This window comes from Gallus gallus, chromosome Z, assembly GCF_016699485.2.
Source record: "Gallus gallus isolate bGalGal1 chromosome Z, bGalGal1.mat.broiler.GRCg7b, whole genome shotgun sequence".
NCBI lineage: Eukaryota > Metazoa > Chordata > Aves > Galliformes > Phasianidae > Gallus > Gallus gallus.
Window position 1 is genome coordinate 35,587,878 of NC_052572.1, and position 17,352 is coordinate 35,605,229.

The 17,352-nt window shown below is 39.3% G+C and overlaps 1 protein-coding gene across 1 annotated transcript in view; it reads left to right on the plus strand.

The window, feature by feature from the left end:
* The window catches only part of SMC5 (structural maintenance of chromosomes 5), a 55,003-nt gene that overhangs the window by 21,315 nt on the left and 16,336 nt on the right, over positions 1–17,352 (plus strand). The window contains exons 10-17 of the mRNA NM_001039335.3: positions 94–248; positions 4,132–4,245; positions 5,712–5,806; positions 6,451–6,583; positions 8,528–8,701; positions 8,825–8,994; positions 14,019–14,142; positions 15,045–15,167. Coding sequence (NP_001034424.2) covers positions 94–248; positions 4,132–4,245; positions 5,712–5,806; positions 6,451–6,583; positions 8,528–8,701; positions 8,825–8,994; positions 14,019–14,142; positions 15,045–15,167 — 1,088 coding nt within the window. The remainder of the gene's footprint in view (positions 1–93; positions 249–4,131; positions 4,246–5,711; positions 5,807–6,450; positions 6,584–8,527; positions 8,702–8,824; positions 8,995–14,018; positions 14,143–15,044; positions 15,168–17,352) is intronic.

Here is a 17,352-nt window from a genome sequence, read left to right on the forward strand (position 1 = left end):
TTGCTGTAGTAATATAGTCAGTAAGTATTGGATAATACTAATTGTAATGTGTACTTGCTATGGACTCTGTTTAAGAACTGCTTTAAATTACAGGAATAATTGATCGCATTGGACAACTTAATAACATAATTAAAGTGAAGGAAGAGACTCTTCAAGCGAGATTCCGAGACACGCACTCTGCTCTTATGTGGCTAAGAAAGAACAAACACAAGTTCAAAAAAGAAGTTTGTGAACCTATGATGCTTACAGTAAGAAAATCTGTGTATTTCATCACACTATTCATGTTTAATTTCTATAATTTCTATTTATTTATCCTATTTATTTAGCCATCTATATGCAGTGGACATTAATATTATGAACTACTTGTATTTTTCACTCAGCAATGTAACAATACTCAACTTTTGAGTAGAATTAGTTGATTTCTTTCCTCCCCCTGTACCCCCAGTAGGAAGTCCTCTTCTGAGATGCCCATTGCAGATTTCTTCTAATGTACATCCAAATACTTAGATTTCAGTGTCTTCTTAAAAGCGTAGTAGTAGTTGTCTTTATAGAATAAGCTGCTCAGCAAATGTTAAAACATAATATCGTACTCCTAAGCTGTTTATATTGTCTTGCAAAATCAGCTACAGGCAGAGGGAGTACTTAATCTGTTCCTAGTTCAGTGTTTGTTTTGTTTTGACAGATGTTGTGTTAGATAAGAATAGAAGGACTAAGAAAGACCCTAATAGTTTTCTTCTGTTCATCAGCAATCTTGAATTTCTTGAATTGTCAAGAAGATGAGGAACCCCAGCACATTCTTCATCTCTGTTTCTGAATTCCAAGCTTAGTATATTGCTACAGTTTGAACGTATTGAATGTTGAATATTTGTATGCCAGTTCTTCTGCATTATGCATGCAGTAGAGCTGTTCAGAGTGGTTTATACTTAGTAGAAAAAAAGAAAAATCACAATGATTTCCTCTTCTTGATACCAGATCTTCTAATTCTTTCAATAAGGTCATGTCAAATTATGTTTGCAAATAACATAATTACCTGGTCTTTGCTTTTACTTTACTTTTTTAACCTTGTTAACCTATTTAACATCCAGTAATGTCTGAACGTGTGTTCTGTGATACAGTATAGTCTCATTTGCCTATATATTCTAGTTTTTGAATTTCTGGTAAGTTTGCCCAACCTTTGGCCGTGTTGATTATTAAGTTGTGTGGGTCTGTGTAATTCTGTCTTAAACTTATTTGATTATGTTATTCTGTGTAATTTTGTCTTCATCTATCACAGATTTACTGTCTAAATACTCATGAGTTACTGCAGAATTATAGTATTAACATCTTATTCAGGTATGAAAAGCTTCCCTATCTGCCCTTGAGCACCTACAGAGATGGGATGTCCACAGCTTCTCTGTGGGCAACCTGTTCCAGTGCCTCACCACTCTGAGTAAAAAAAAACTTCCTTCTAACATCTAACTAAAATCTCCCTTCTTTTAGTTCAAAACTGTTCTCTTTTGTCCCACCACCATCAGACCATGTAAAACGTCATTCTCTCTATTTTATAACCTTGCTTTTGGTGCTGGAAGGTTGCAATGAAGTATCACTGGAGGCTTCTCCTCTCCAGGCTGAACAATCCCAGATACCTCAGCCTTTCTTAGTAGGAGAGGTGCTCCTGCCCTCTGATCGTGTTTGTAGCCCTCTGCTGGACCTCTTCCACTAACTCCACATCCCCCTTGTGCTGGGGGCCCCACACCAGAATATGCTGCTCTGGGTAGAGCCTCACGAGGGCAGAATGGAGGGGAGAATCACCTCTCTTGCACTACTGACCACTCCTCCTTTGATTCACCCAAGGATTCAGTTGGTCTTTTGGGCTGCAAGTGCACACTACTGGCTCATGCCCAGCTTTTTGTTTGCCTGAATCCCCAAGTCCTTCTCTGCAGGGCTGCTTTCAGTGAGTTCTTCTCCCAGTCTGTACACATCTGGGATGATCATGACTCAGTTGAAGCAGCTTGAAATTGGCCTGGTTGAACCTGGTTAGACTGATATGAGCCCATTTCTCAAGCTTGTCCAGCTCCCTGCAGATGGCATCGCTTCCTTCTGTTGTAGCAGCTGCACCAGTCACCTTGGTGTTGTCTGCAAACTTGCTGAGAGTGCACTTGATTCCGCTGTCTAGGTCCTTGATTAAGGTGTTAAAGAACACTGGTCTCAAGACAGACCCCTGAGGGACACCACATGTGACCAGCTTCTACCTGGACATAGAGCCATTTGACTACAACCTTACGGCTGCAGCTATCAGGCTAATTCCTTACCTGCCTAAAAGTTAAGCCTTAAATTCCATGTCTCTCTTATTTAGAGATAAGGATGTGGTGTACGACTATTTCAAAGGTGTTGCAGAAGTCCAGGAAGGTGACATCAGTTGCCTTCATAGATGCTATCATCCCACCATAGAAAGCTGCCACCAGATTGGTGACTCACGATCTGCCCTTGATGAAGCTGTGCTGGCTGCGTTGGATCATTTCCTCTTCTTGCGTGTGTCTTAGCATACCTTCAAGGAAGAATTGTTCCATTATCTTCCTAGGCATGGGTGTAAGCTCACTGACACACAGTTACTTGAGTCATCCTTTCTTCCTTTCCTTTCTTTAATACGGGAGTGATTTTTCCCATTTTCAGTTGTCATGGGCTATCTCTGACAGCTATGACTTTTCAGATTTGATGGAGAGTGGCTTGGCAACCATGTAAATGAGTTCCTTCACAGAGTCAGAAGGGACTTCTGGAAATCAAGTCCAACTCACCTGCTTAAGCAAGTTCCCTACAGGAGGTTGCACAGAAAAGCTTCCTGGTGGGTTTTGAATATTTCCAGAGGAGGAGGCTCCACAACTTCTCTGGGCAGCTTGTTCCAGTTCTGTGTCATAATCAAAGTAAAGAAATTCGTCTTCGTGTTTGTGTGAAAATGTCCGTGTACCTATCCCACAGTTCCTGAGCTTCACTAGAGGGATGTTGTGGGAGACAGTATCAGTGCCTTGGGATGCATGTCATCCTTTCCTATAGGATTGTACAGTCTCACCATGTGGTCTTGAACTTGTTCTTCTCTTAGAGTGGGAGGAATCTTGATCTGGCAGCCCCACCTAGAGGTTCAGGGACATGAGAAACATGGGAAGTCTGATTGCCAATAAAGAGCAAGGCAAAGAACTTGAGTACCTCAGCCTTCATCCATGCCTGCTGAAGGTAATTTTCCCTTCTCATACATCAGAGAAGGTACGCTCTCCTTGGCCTGCGTCTTCTGGCCAACGTACCTATAGAACCCTTTTTTATTCTTTTTCACATCTCTTGCCAAGTTCAGTTCAGTCTGTGCCTTGGCTTTCTTAATCCTGTCTCTACATGTCCAGACCACATCCTTGCATTCTCTTCAGGCTGCTTATCCATGCTTATACTGCGGGTGTGTTTCCTTCTTATCCCTCAGTTTAACCAGCAGGTCCTTGGTCAGTTGGTTTCCTGCCTTCCTTACTTGATTTCTTATGCTGGGGTATGGAAAGTTCTTGTGCTATCAAAAACATGTCCTTAAGTCACTGCCAGCTCTGTTCTGTTCCTTTGTCTCTGATGAGTTTCCCAGGGGATCCCATCCAATAATTCCTTAAGCAGGTGAAATTTTGCTCTTCTGAATTCCAGGGTCCTGACTGTGCTCTTTGCCAGGCCTATGTTTCATAGAATCATATAACTGTTTAAGTTGGAAGGGACCCTTAAAGGTCATCTGGTCCAGCTCCCCCACAGTGAACAGGGATACCTACAGCTAGATCAAGTTGCTGAAAGCCTGGTCCATCCTGAGCCTTTCTTATACTTCTTTGATACCCTTGCCAAGTTCAGTTCCAGTTGGGCCTTGGCTTTCTGGACACTATGCCTATACAGCCTAGCAGCATCCTTATAATCTTCCCAGATTACCTGTTCCTGCTTCCACTGCCTGTGCATTTGGTATAGTGTAGATTCCCTCCAGAGAGAACTGCCTGCATTAAAATTGGGACACTTAAATGTTGACTTTATTTTCATTAACAATCATAATCATTGGATATCATCTCACTGTGGGGTGCAGGGAAAGGATTGTTGATTGTGTTAAATCAGTCTCATTATTACCTTTCCTTTTTTTCACACGAGCAGATCAATGTCAAAGACAATAAGCATGCCAAATACGTTGAGAATCACATTTCAACCAATGACATGAAGGCTTTCGTTTTTGAGAGTCAAGAAGATATGGAACTGTTTCTTGTGGAGGCAAGTAGGCATTAATTTTAAAAACTGATGAAATATTGGTTTAGGAGCCATATACTTTGGAGTCTACTGACATTTTAGTTGTAGCTGCATAAAGGAGTAATTTGTATTTTTTTTTCCACTTGACGCACCCTTGAAGACAAATGGACACTTCAGCTAGTCTGGAATGTGATGAAAGGAGAGGCCCGAGACTCCACCTGTGTTTCCCAGCATGATTAAACTCAGAATCTGGAGCCTTTAGCTGAAAATATGTCAGCTTTCCTCTGTTTTTGTACCGTGTTGGCTATTAAAATCCATCTACTTTTGCTGCTGGTTGCAGCAGCCTCTTCAGTTAGGATCCTTTTTCAACTGACTTCTGTCTGGAAACTGTCAAAGCATAACGTAAACACTGTTTGATTAGACTCTTCTCAAATCAATAGAGAGATTATAAGTCTGTATTTATTAACTTTTGTTTGGTTAGATCAGCAGAAAAGCTTAAACAGTGTTCAAAGACTTCTGTCTAGAGTAAGTAATAAGTAATATTTTTCAAAGCCTAGAACAGGTGGAAGGTTGCAGGAATATTAGGAAAATATTTCTTGTTAGAAAAAAACTTTTGTTTTCTTTGACAAGGCTATAATCATTGAGGAGGGGGTAAAAGTACTGAGTACAAGGAAATGACAAGCGCAGAAAGCTGCTAATGCAGTACCAAGGATTTCCAGTGCCTCCTGACTAAATGGATGGGCATCTTTCTTGAGAAGGCAGTGGTCCAAGTAACAAATCAGGCTGATTATTTTCCTAATGCTGCTCATTCCTGGAGCCATGGGGAAATTGTTCCCATTGAGAGCCAGGCGAAATAGGAAAAAATCCACAAGACAGGACATTAACTATGGTAGTGCTTCCCAGCTGCTCTCCTCAGGATAGTTTGATTAATGGTAAACGATTTAACAATTTTTGAAGACGTATACATCCTTCGCAAAAGCTAGTCATTTTAATATAAGTGAGTTGTTGTTTGAGGTCCTGGGTTGCTTTAACCAGCTGAGCTGGTCTTTCATTTGTGTACTCAATCTTCTCTATCCCATTAAGATCAGAACTTTTTACAGCCTCGAGCTGGTAGTCTGCCATTGCCTGTGCAAAATGGATGTACAGCCTGAAAGAGAGGTCTTCTTATTAAATCTGTACAAACGAGCACCCAGCTTAGCTATTAAGATTGAGCACCTGGATCTAAATTTGAACACTTCTGTTATTACTAATGCCTAGTATTTCTGTGTAGAAAGATAAGCTTTTGGAGATCTCAGTTCTGCCTGAACAAGAGTAGATTTTTGTGGGTTCCTCCATAAGTTAAATCAGTTTACAATAAGTCAGTTAAATACAGTTAATATAGTTAAACAGTTAAAATCAGTCAGTTAGTAAAATTTCTTCAGAATAATGTATGGTCTTCGTATGGTAGTTTTTTCTGCTCTTTTTAACCAAATAATATAATCTGTATTTAGTTGCGTGATCGTCAGAAACTAAGAGTGAATGCTGTGTGTGCACCTGATAAATCGTGTGCTGAAACCTTACCTTCAACACCTATTGAAGAATTACAGTATGTATCAGATTATATCGGTGGGAAAGGTTCTAAATGTAATGTTTCCATGTCTTTGCTATGTATTACCCCCTCTTATGAAGAAAGACTGAGGAAGTTTGGCTTGTTCAGTCAAGTTTTGGGGAGACCTTATTGCAGCCTTTATTTAGCCATTGTTGCAGCCTTCATTCAGTATACAAAAAGAGCTTTATATATAAAAAGTATATAAAAAGATGGAGAATGACTTTTTAGACTGTCTAATAGTAATAGGACAAAGGGAAAAGTTTTTTTAAAAAAAAGAAGGAAGATTTAGGTTAGAAGTTATGAGGAAAATCTTTAGTGAAGGCTGGGGAGCAGGTAGCCCAGAAAACCTGTGGATGGCCCCATTCCTGGAAGTGTTGAAGGCCAGGTAGGATGAGGCCCTAGGTAGCTTGATATGGGAGATGGCGGCCCTGCCCCAGATAATGTGATTGGAAACAGGTGATCATTAATGGCCCTTCCAGCTGAAGCCATTCTATAATTCTGTAAAATTGGTATTAAATCAAATTCTTACCAATTCAGTTCAGGATTAGTGGGACTTTTCTGACCCTTCACTGACTTCACCTTAATTGTCTTCCAGATTTTGTGATGCTTGCTTTTTTTTTTTTTCTTTTCCTCCTCTTCAGCCGATATGGATTTTTCTCATATTTACGAGAGTTGTTTGATGCTCCTCTTCCTGTGATGAGTTATCTTTGCTCCCAGTATCATGTTCATGAAGTCCCTGTGGGAACAGAGAAGACCAGAAACATGATTGAAAGGGTGAGATGTACTGAATAGCACAAAAACCCCTGTCAACTACAGACATACTTCTGAAATTCTTTGGCAAGACAGTGTGGAGAGAACAGAAAAAATGGATTTTCTTTCTATTTGGAGTTCAGAAGTGAGAACGGTTTGTGATACACAAACATGCTGCAAGACATCGTAACAGATCCAGTCAATTTAAGAGAGTACTTCACAGAAAGTTAAATGAGTTTCACCTGAGTCCCATTCAAGTCACCCTGCCCCATGAGATGTTTAAAGCAATGATTAGGATGCTGCTTCATAATTTTCTACATCAAATGTTCAGATTATGGCCTCTACTGCTTTATAATTTCAGTTAAAATTGATACGATGAATATCTTGAAAAGCTTTTGGATTCTTAGGTACAGGCTAAGAGTTCCTACTGAGCGTCATTTCCCTACCCTACTCTTTCATGTAGTCTTCCAAGCTCATCACTGGTGGATTATGATGGGTAACGTATGTGACTGTTTTCAGCTTTAGTCCTTACTTACCTGTTCATACTCAATATCTGTTTCATACCTTTTACAAAGAATGAACTCTCTAAGTAGAAGAGCACTTTGAGCTGAGAACAGTAAGCGTTGCATTATTGAGAATGCAAAATTGTTTTAAATGAATGGCAAATATTTTTTCATCAGGAAAGCTGTTGTTCCTACTTTTTTTTCTGTTTCTCATGCTCTGAGAATGAGGAAGAAGGTAAAATTGTGGAGAGTCTTAAGTGAAAACCTTTTCACTTAATGCTTTTTCTGAGCATTGTTTATTTTTTTTAGAACCGCAATTCTTCCATCTTTCTGTTTATTACCTGATGAAGCAGATACCTGTATTATAGTTCTGTGAATTACGTTTCATAGGCCATTCAGATTTACTCTGTAGATTCTCTGCCCTTTCCAGGGCTCCGTGAACAGCGAGTAAGAAAGTCGCTGATAAAAGGGGAAAGATAAGCCAGTATTCATAATGTGTTGTACTCGACATTTTCTGTCAAGCTGTGGGAAGTTCTTCTTTCTGCTTTATTACTTCTGATTTTGTTTCATGTGTCTCAGATAAAGTTTTAGTTTAAAAGCAGGCTATTTTTAATAGAGGTGAGCACATAGAAAAGGTATTACAGCAGAAGTATTGTCAACTGTGGTGTGGCTGTAGAGCAAAATAAACAATTTTCGGTGTCCAGGAACCAAATAAACAAAGTTTCAGGTGCTTTTTTTATATAGTCTGGAAAAAAAAAAAAAAAAGAAGTAGTGGTCAAGTTTATTTTGTCTTGTAGAGTCTTTGCTCTTACTAATTTTCTAAATACTTCATGCTTTTTAAATACTGCACTGCCTTATGGTAAACATCTGGTTATTTGTAATATCCTGTTCAATGTGAGTAATTTAAGATCAGTAATTCAAATACTTTTATACTTCAAACTTTTGACACAGATGTTTTCTTACCTGAAATTGGTGCTTTACAGCTCACCTTATCCCGTATTTCTCAAATGCTTTTGCTTTTCAGGTACACCACCTAAATTTTCATGCAATTACACCCAGAATGAGCCTTGTTTACAATGAAATGAATAAATACACAAGTACGCAAATATTAACAGACTTGACCAAAGCCCATTTATATAACATTGCTAGAGAAATCTGTAAAAAAAAATAAATGTAATGTGGTTAGAAGTAATCCATGCATCAGAATAATCAGAAGATATTTAATTGTTAGTGGTAACATAGGCTATGTAATGATATCTTAGCACTTCTTTGCTGACTGTTCTAAATTATAAGTATGATGATGGCTTGTTAACAAAGGCTTGCTAACAAATCAGAATTTTGCATGAGTTGATCTTCTTTACTTTATATTTTAGCTAGTTTATTCCTCACTCTGAAAAGCATTGCCTTAGATAACACTTTGGTATGATTAAAATCTTTGTGGGTTGTTTGTTTGTTTGTTTTTTAGGTCATAAAAGAAACTAAACTTAAGCAAATTTACACAGCAGAAGAAAAATATACCATTAAAGTATCCACGTATACAAAATTATCCTTCTCTACTAACATGTGTCTGAGGCCAGCTCAGTTTCTTAATTATTATGTGGATACAGATGAAAGAAGGCAGCTAGAAAACCAGCAGCAGGTAGGAATTTTCTTCTGTTATGCATGGTATCAGCTACTGTTGTGCAGTATGTGTAGCCAGCTTACATGTATCTGTCCAGTAGGTTTTATGGTAAGAATGCTAATGTGTTTTTTCTTATTTCAGAATATCAAGCATATATTACAGTCATTAGATAAGCAGTTAATGACACTGTGTGAGAGACAGAAGCATCTGGAATGCAGAGACAATGAGTTAAGGCAACAGAAGAAGGAGCTTTTGGAGAGAGGAAGCAGAAGGAAACAGCTGGAATCAAAAATTGCTGTGAAGTACGATAGGTAGGAAACAATCCTATATATGAAATAGGAACAATTTTAATAGGAAGCTGATATACACTTGTTATTATTGTAATGTGCTTTTAACCTAAAACAGTAACCAGTACTTGAGTGTCAGATATAGGTATACCAAGAGAATGCTTAGAAAGGGATATTAAGATAGCAGTAGTTAAAATGCCATATAACAATATCCTAAGTACTTTCCTTTAATAGTATCATAGGATTCCAGTGAGAAGTGATTGCACTGATTTACTTAGACATTACCAAAGCCTTCTATCTTGATAACATTCATCTTGGAACAGAAGGCATCTTGGTGGTGGTATGAAGGTCAAATGCATCTTTGATTACAGTAACCGTAGAATGGTGGAGTTCAGGATCCTTAGGGGAGCAAAGATGGCAAATAGCAAGTTCACAGCACTGTACTTTGAGAGAGCAGACTTGGGCCTTTTAAAAGATCTACTTGGTAGCGTCCTATGGAATAAGACACTGGAGGGAGGAAAAGGGGCCCAAGAAAGCTGGCTAATATGCACAGATCACCTACCAGGAATGCACATCCCAACAAAGAAGTCAGGACATGAGACCTACATGGATAAAGAAGCTAGTGGCAAAACTCAGGTATGTGGCTTGTTCCAAAACTAATGCCTCCTGTTTATTTTCCTAGAAACTAAAACAGATACAAAGAGCACAACACTCTTGATAGAGCAAATTCTCAGCTACAGAACACTATTTTCCAAAATACCACCATTAGCTATACATCTTTGCCAGGCGTGCACAAGAGCCTGCATGCTGTGTTCATAAAAATCTGCATGGCTGTCTGAAATGAGCCTTGTTTTTCATGTCACTGTTGCCACTGCTGGAACATGCCATTCACCACCTCCCTGTGCCAACATCCACTGCATCAGTGAGTGTCAGTGGGTGCAGTTTTTTCAGCATGGAGGAATTCAGTTCCATCTCTTTGCTTCATTCGCACTTCCATATCAGATACCGTTTTGTCAGACTGCCCCACTCACTGCTGCAGTCTGTCACACAGCAACAAAATGTAACAGATTGTTGGGGAGGGGTTTCAGCCTCCACTGCCATGCCAACAATATCTGCCTTTGATGTCGTAGTCTAGCGTAATAAAACAGGAGGCATTCTTTCTGGAGCAGCCCTCATACAAAAAGGAAGCATGCAGAGAGTGGAAGTAAGGATGGGTAACCTTGGAAGAATACACAAAGATACTTTATGAGCATATGGGGAAGCAATTTGGAATGCTGGTGCTCAGACAGAATTGATTCTGGCTAGAGATCTCAAAGTGCAAAGTATAGGCTTTTACAAGTACATCAGACAACAAGATGACATGGGCCCACTGCTGGATGAAATGGGAGTCCTAGGTACCTGATAGAGTGTAAGGCTGAGGTACTGAATGCTTTCTTTGGCTCAGTCCTTACTAGCATGATTGGCCTTCAGGAATCTTAGGTCTCAGAGACCAGAGTGAAAGTCTGGAGCAAGGAAAAGGCACATTTGGTGAAAAAGAATCAGATCAGGGAATAAATGAGCCCTAATATGATACTCTGTGACCACAAGTGATGAGGGAGCTGTCAGATGTCCTTGTAGGTCCACTGTCAGTAGTCTACAGTTGATCACAGCAATTAAAGAAGTATCCGAAGACTGGAGAAAAACAAATGTCGCTTCTGTCTGCGTGAAGCAGGGGTATCCATGGAACTATAGGACAGTGAGCTTTACCTCAATCCTTGGGGACCATTTCCAGGCACATGAAGGAGAAGATCACACATAAAGTAGATTTCTCCCAGGAGTGATCAACGTGCTAAACTGCTTTAATGAAATGAGCAGACTCATGGCTGAAAATATTGTCTTCCTCTCCCCATAAGATTCTTATAGAGAGACTATTGATATATGGACTGGATAGGCAGTGAGGTGGGTCTACAAGTGGCTGAACAACCAGGCTCAGAGGGCAGTAGTGAGTGGTACGTTATTTTTTTCATAACTTAAACAGGCACTGAACAGAGACTGACAGGCTTATAATTACCAGGGTCTTCCTTCTTGTTCTTGAAAATTGGAACAGTGTTTGCCAGCTTCCAGACAGCTTCAGTCCTCTCCAGATTCCCAAGATTCTTGAAAAATGGTTAAGAGAAGTCTCACAATCACACTGACGATCCCTCTAAGTACCCTGGGATGAATCCACTTAGGTCCCGTGAACTTACATGCATCAAGGTGGAGCAGCAAGTCCTGCTCAAGTTCAGAGCTGACTGAGAAAATTGATCGTTACCACAGCTGTGGTCCTTCAAGTTGGGGTACCTGGGTTACTGGAGCTTATCATCGGTGTTGAAGACAGAGGCAAAGAAGGAATTAAATTTCTCTGCTTGCTTGCATAGCTCTTGTGTTACTACTGGTGCATTAAACTGAAAAAAGTGTTTAGAAAACACCAACGTGGCCATAGGGCTGTAGGGATGTTCTTGAGGGACCAGAGCCATCCTCTGTACAGTCACACTGGCCAAGTAGCTGTACAGAGTGCTATCCTTAAAACTGGAGGTGAGCTTAGCCTCAAAGCCAGGTATTGATCTCAGGTTTCTTACATATGTACCTACAGGTATGTTTATTGCCATGGTGTTCAAGTAGAACACAGAATACTGCTTGAGGGCAGGAGGTAGATCCTCCTACTGAGCAAATACTGATTAGATTGTTCTCTTTGGAAGAAAATAATTGCACTCTTTAATTTTGCAAAAGGGAAATAATTCTTACACGGTGACAGGCAAGGATTTTACAGATTTTCTTGTATATTGTGGATGCCTTTCGCTAGAGATGCAAATTAGTTAAATAATGCCTTGCATTGAATATAACTTCTTAAATATTCATGTTTCTAATTGAAGTGATTACCTGAATAAAATTCTGTGTAATTTTAAAGGTGAGTTGCAAGAATCATGAAAGTTGCAGAGGGAACTTGAGGTGATCTGTAGGCAGTATTCTTAATGCATGGTTGGTGCTGAAGACTATCCTTTCAGGACAAAAATGAAAACATTTGTGGAGATTTTACAAGCTGTTTGTTTTTATTGGAGGAAAAAATTCAGAGTGTCATCCTCTCTGGACCTCTTGCTTCACCTTATGTCCACTGTCTCTCGTCCTTCCAGTATGTGTCTCTTTTAAGAGCCTGATTCTTTGCTGTCTGTGACTTCCTGTGGAGGAAGCGTGGTGAGAGGTTGCTTTTGGGTGCTCCTGAAACTATTCTTTTCCAGGCTGAACAAGCTAAGCACCCTCATCTTGTTCTCACGGGGCTTCTGCTGTAGCCAAAACTAAGTGCAGTACTTACTTGTGATGTAATGAGTACTGAACATGCTGAACACAGAGGAAAAATCTCTCTTCTCCTGCTCGTGTTTTTGCTCCTGCAGCCAGGGCACACTGCTGGCTTATGCTCAGTTTACTGTCAAGCATGTATAGCTGCTATGGTCGCTTTCTTCCCAGGGAGAGGACTTAGAACTTGGCTTTGCAGAATCTGATCAGCTTTCTGTCTGCTCTTCCTCCAGCCTCATCAGGTCCTTCTGAAGAACAAGCTGGCTGCTTCCCTGCAACTTAACGTTTTCTGAAAACTTGACAGGAGTGCCCTCTGTCTGTTCCTCCAGGTTACTGGCAGAGATGTCAAACAGGACAGCTCTTGTGACCAGCTCCTGTCATACCCAACTTGATGCTGGCTTCCAGGCAGAAAACAGCACAATAATCATTACCCTACACCTCTCATCACTCTGCTGCTTCTTTTTTCTTTTTTTGTCAGTGTGGTCTCCCACCCATCCAGACTGCTGTCTCCAAACTTGAGTACAACAGTGCTGTGGGAGACAGCATTAATGCTAGGGGAATTGATCCAGAATCAGCAGACCAAGACAAGTGTGCAGCTTACGCAACTTAATGTTCCTATGTCCACCTGCTAGTGAGGTTCAGAATGTATTTGCTGTAAACAAAGGTATGTGCTTATTTACATGTGGTGAGCCACATAGCTCATACAGATGGATAACAGCATTCACATAAATACAGACAGCACCAGTGCTGTGTTCCATGTAAGCAGAGCAAAGGTTCCTTGATGAGACTTAAATGCCTGCATATGTGCACAGTAGATCCCATCAGCAGGTAGACTCAGACAGCCTACCCAGTAGCTACCCCTGGATACCAGTCTCCCCAGTTGTTGGCATCTGAATGTAGAAACCCACCAGGCTGCTCAGAGTTGTTCCTCAGTTTTCCACTTCATGCTGAACTTCAAGATGTTCCTATCAGTCCTGTCTGATATCCAGCTCCTGTTGTCTTGTTTAGAGTCAGAAGCACACCCTTGGCTCCCAAGCCACTTCATCTAGTTGCCACCTAGTCTGGCTTGGTCTTTGCTATAGAACAAATACTCGCTTATAGCCCTGCATATGCTCCAAGTGCTGGCAGTGAAATAAAAGTAAATGACATCCCCTTCATCTCCTATCATCCACAAATCCAATTTATAAAAGAGACATGTTGGTCAGCTCTGTGCCCTTGGTAAAGGCTTGCTGACCTTCTGATCACCATCTTCCTCATCCTCCCAGAACTGTTTTCAAAGTGTACTTGTTCCAGCATTTTTCGAGGGATCAAAATGGCTCAAAATTGGAAGGTGATGTTAAAGTTCTTTGGATTGTCCTTTGGGCTGGCTTGGTGTTTTTTTGAAGATCTCAAAATGTTTTGCAACTATGCTTACTTCTCTTGAAGTTCTTCATAATTATGTGGTTTGGGGCATTTCAAAGGAATGAAAATTCTGTTTTAAGTCTGAAATTTACAGAAAGCATATGATTGCTCGGTGATACCATTTGCAAGCAAAGTTAGAGTGTCTCTAATTATGATTTTTTGATATTTTAACTTTCTTAGGGTGCTTGTATGGAAAATGCCTCTGTGTCTGTAAAGTTTAGAAACGCCAATTCTTATTCTTGCCAGCTGTTGGTTCATGACATATGAGATTAAGAATTTTGGTATTTTTCTGCAATTTATTTTAATCACGATTAATTGTATATTGGTTCCTTCTGTAGTATAAGACAGCTGGAACAAAATCCTATCAACCTAGAAAAGGAATCTCAACAGGCAAAAGTAAAGATCAGAGCAATAAATATTCAGAAAGCAAAACTTGTTACGGAATTAATGTGTCACATAAAGGTATGTATTTTTTCTTGGTATTTGTTCCAATATTGTGAAAAGTCTAATTCTTGCAACTAGGAGTTAATCAACATTTGAGTGTGTCATTGCAAATGCTTGCAAGCTACCTTGCATAAAGATAGGCTTTTTTTTTAAAGCTTTTATAAACTTACACTTTCTTATTTGTTGTTGAATCAATTTATAGATCATTTGCTGGCTTCAGTTTAGACTTCCACTGATGCAAGTCTTTTTGTGGACACAGGAATTAACTGTGTAATCATTGCTTTGTACTTTTCGGAATACTACATGTTTATGTAAATTGTTTCTTCTCAGTTTATAATCTGCTTTTTTATATTCTTTTTTTACTGGGGAAAAAAAGTTACAGGCCCTCTAAATGTCCACCCTACTGCTAAAAGTAGAGAAGATGTTCCTTATGCAAGAACACTAAGAAGTATTTCCTGTAACTTGTCTGTTTTGAACTGTTACAAACTCTTTTCTTTCTTTTTTTTTTAACCAACTTAAATTTGATATTTCTATTTCCTTTGTGTAACAGGTTTCGCTCTTACAGTTGAATTCTTCTATCCTGATTTCAGCTGAGTTACAGTTGATTTTCTTCATAATGTGTGATATGATGCTATGTTTTCACTTTAGGAGAAAAACAGTGTTGATAATATGCTGATGTTTCAGTTTTTACTAAGCAATGCCACGCAAAGCCAAGGGTATTTCAGCTTCTAGTACTGCCCTGCCTCTGAGGGGACTGGAGTTGGGCACAAGGAACTGGGAAGGCACAGAACCAGGACAGCTGATCCCAACTGACTGAAGGGATATTCCTTACTACGTGGTGTCATGCAGAAAACTAGAAAATTGTGGGGAGTTGAGCGGGGGGCAGCTGTAATAAACACATTATTTGTTTTCCTATGCAGAATTATGTATCACTAAACATCTGCAAAGCAGATTTGATCCTTCAGAGCACTGCAGTGGATGCTGAGAAGAACAGACTAGAAGCAGAGTACAAGGCAGCAAGTGTAGAGCTACGAGCTTCAGAGGTAAGTATTTCTGTGAATAATGGGATATCTACTATGAAGCTACCTTCTGTGAAAGCCTTTATAGTGTAGAAGAGGAAGTTTCTGTAACATTCCTTAGGAATGGATATTACTATTGCCAATTTAGCCTTGATTTCTGTGGTTTGATTCATTGATTTATGCATTTAAAGATGATTATCAATTAAGATGTCTAAACTTCTATGAAAACTTGTTCATCAGTTGTCATGTGCTTCTTAGTCTATGGAGAAAGGTTAGCTGGTTTTTGGAAATGTTCTTTTTCTTCTGAATTTGTCACGGACAAGTGGATCCAACCCACTTAGTCAGTGCAGAATCAAGATGAACCAAAACACATTGCATTAGAATACAGCAGAGCTGCTTTACCCTTTCTTTCGTAGTTGATTTTCTCATACTGTAATTGTGTCTTCTTTGGCAGAGAGAAAAGGCGTTAACTAGGCCTTCCATTAGTCTGATAGAGATTCTGATAAAAAAGGCAGTTCCTGAGGAATCAGGAAAGTTGTTCTTTCTAGTATATTAGTTTGCTGTTTGGAGATCAGTTTCTATATTTATTTAGTAAACAAGCAATCTTTCAATATATACCACTCCAGAATGGTAGGTTCGTTCCTTATTTGAGGGAGTAAGGTTAACTATAACTTAATGCTATTTTAGTCTGTTAGGCAAAACAATTCTGTTGAATTGGAAAGCAGTTGAAAAGTAAGTGATTTTTATTTTGGATAGTTGTACATTTTGAGAAATAATGATTTGATATATTCAGAAAAACTACTGGAGGGTACGGGTATCATCACTAGTAGGAAAACTAGGAAAATTAGAACTTGGGCAAAAAGTAACTTGTAGGTAGAGACAAGTCCAGGATGTTGCCTGGAAAGTCACTGTTGGATCAGATCTCTTATGTGATGTGGCTGTTACTCAGATTTAACTCAAAATCCAGTCTGAATTGCTTTATTGCTGAGCTTGGTTAGGAGTAAGAATGTTTTAAAAAACCCATGAACTTTGTGGAATAGTCTGTATTGTCACTGGTAAATGTATTTAATATTTTTTCTTCTCTGTTCCCATGTTCTTCACCCTTTAGAGATCATCTTTCAGTTGGTGTATAAGTAGATGTCTAGTCAGATAAGTAAGTGTGCGTAAGGTAAACATTCTGATCACACTTGTTTAGAGAAAGATTGCCTCATTGCTTAGTGAACAGGTGTTTGGGTCAGCTGAAGTCCTGTTAGTCTCTGATGCTGCATTCAGCTACTTAAGTGGAGGAGATTATATCAGAGCTTATATTTGTGATGGTTGCTTTATTTGATTTTAGAAACATTAAAAACCCCAATCTTGTGATTAGTAATCCTAGTGATCAGTCTTTCAAGAAATATAACTGCTATGGAGGAAAACTATTCTGAGTATTCAAGTGTGTTCGAAGTTTTCACTTACATAGAATTCCATAGCCAAGCTTCCCCAAATGCTGCATGTTGACTCTTTGAATTAAGTCTTATGGCTCTTTTTTAGATATTCTCTTTTTTGTGTTGCACTGTGGGTGATACATTATACCCTCTGGGATGTCTCATATTCTGCCTTAACATGTAATTCCACAGAGGAAAGTCTCTATACCTTAGTCAAATTATGTATTATCTCAAATCAAGTATTGTTTGAAATAGTACTGTATTTTAATTGCCCTCTCTGTCTTGTTAGTGACATTGTCTGTGAGACCTTTTTTCTGCAGCAGTTTTGCGTTAAAGTAGTCTTGCTCCAAAGCTGTCCTTGAGGATGCCATCACAGTGCTTTGTGTAAAATTGCTGCATGTTTTCATAAAATAGGCCTACAAAAAGGAAAAAACCTAATCGTAAATAAGTATGTTGAAAAGAAGCTACTTAATGAAACTAAATTTAAACCTAATTGTTAGGATTATGGGGCTATTAGTTTGTCTGATGGTCTGACACTTTCGTAGGTCATGTGCTGGTTTTGATGCATTAATTGAAATTGATGTGGTTGGAATCAGCTGAAGAAGCTGTGAAGCTTAGCACTTCTTCATGATGTTCATCTCTCAAGAAATTTTGAGGCTCAGTAATACCTAAGTAAACATCTGATTAAGATTTGAAGCAAACACAGATCCTACTTATTACGTCTAGGAGAAGATCCTATATGTTCCTTTTGTGAAGGCTTGGCACTGGAGTACAGTGGAGAGAGC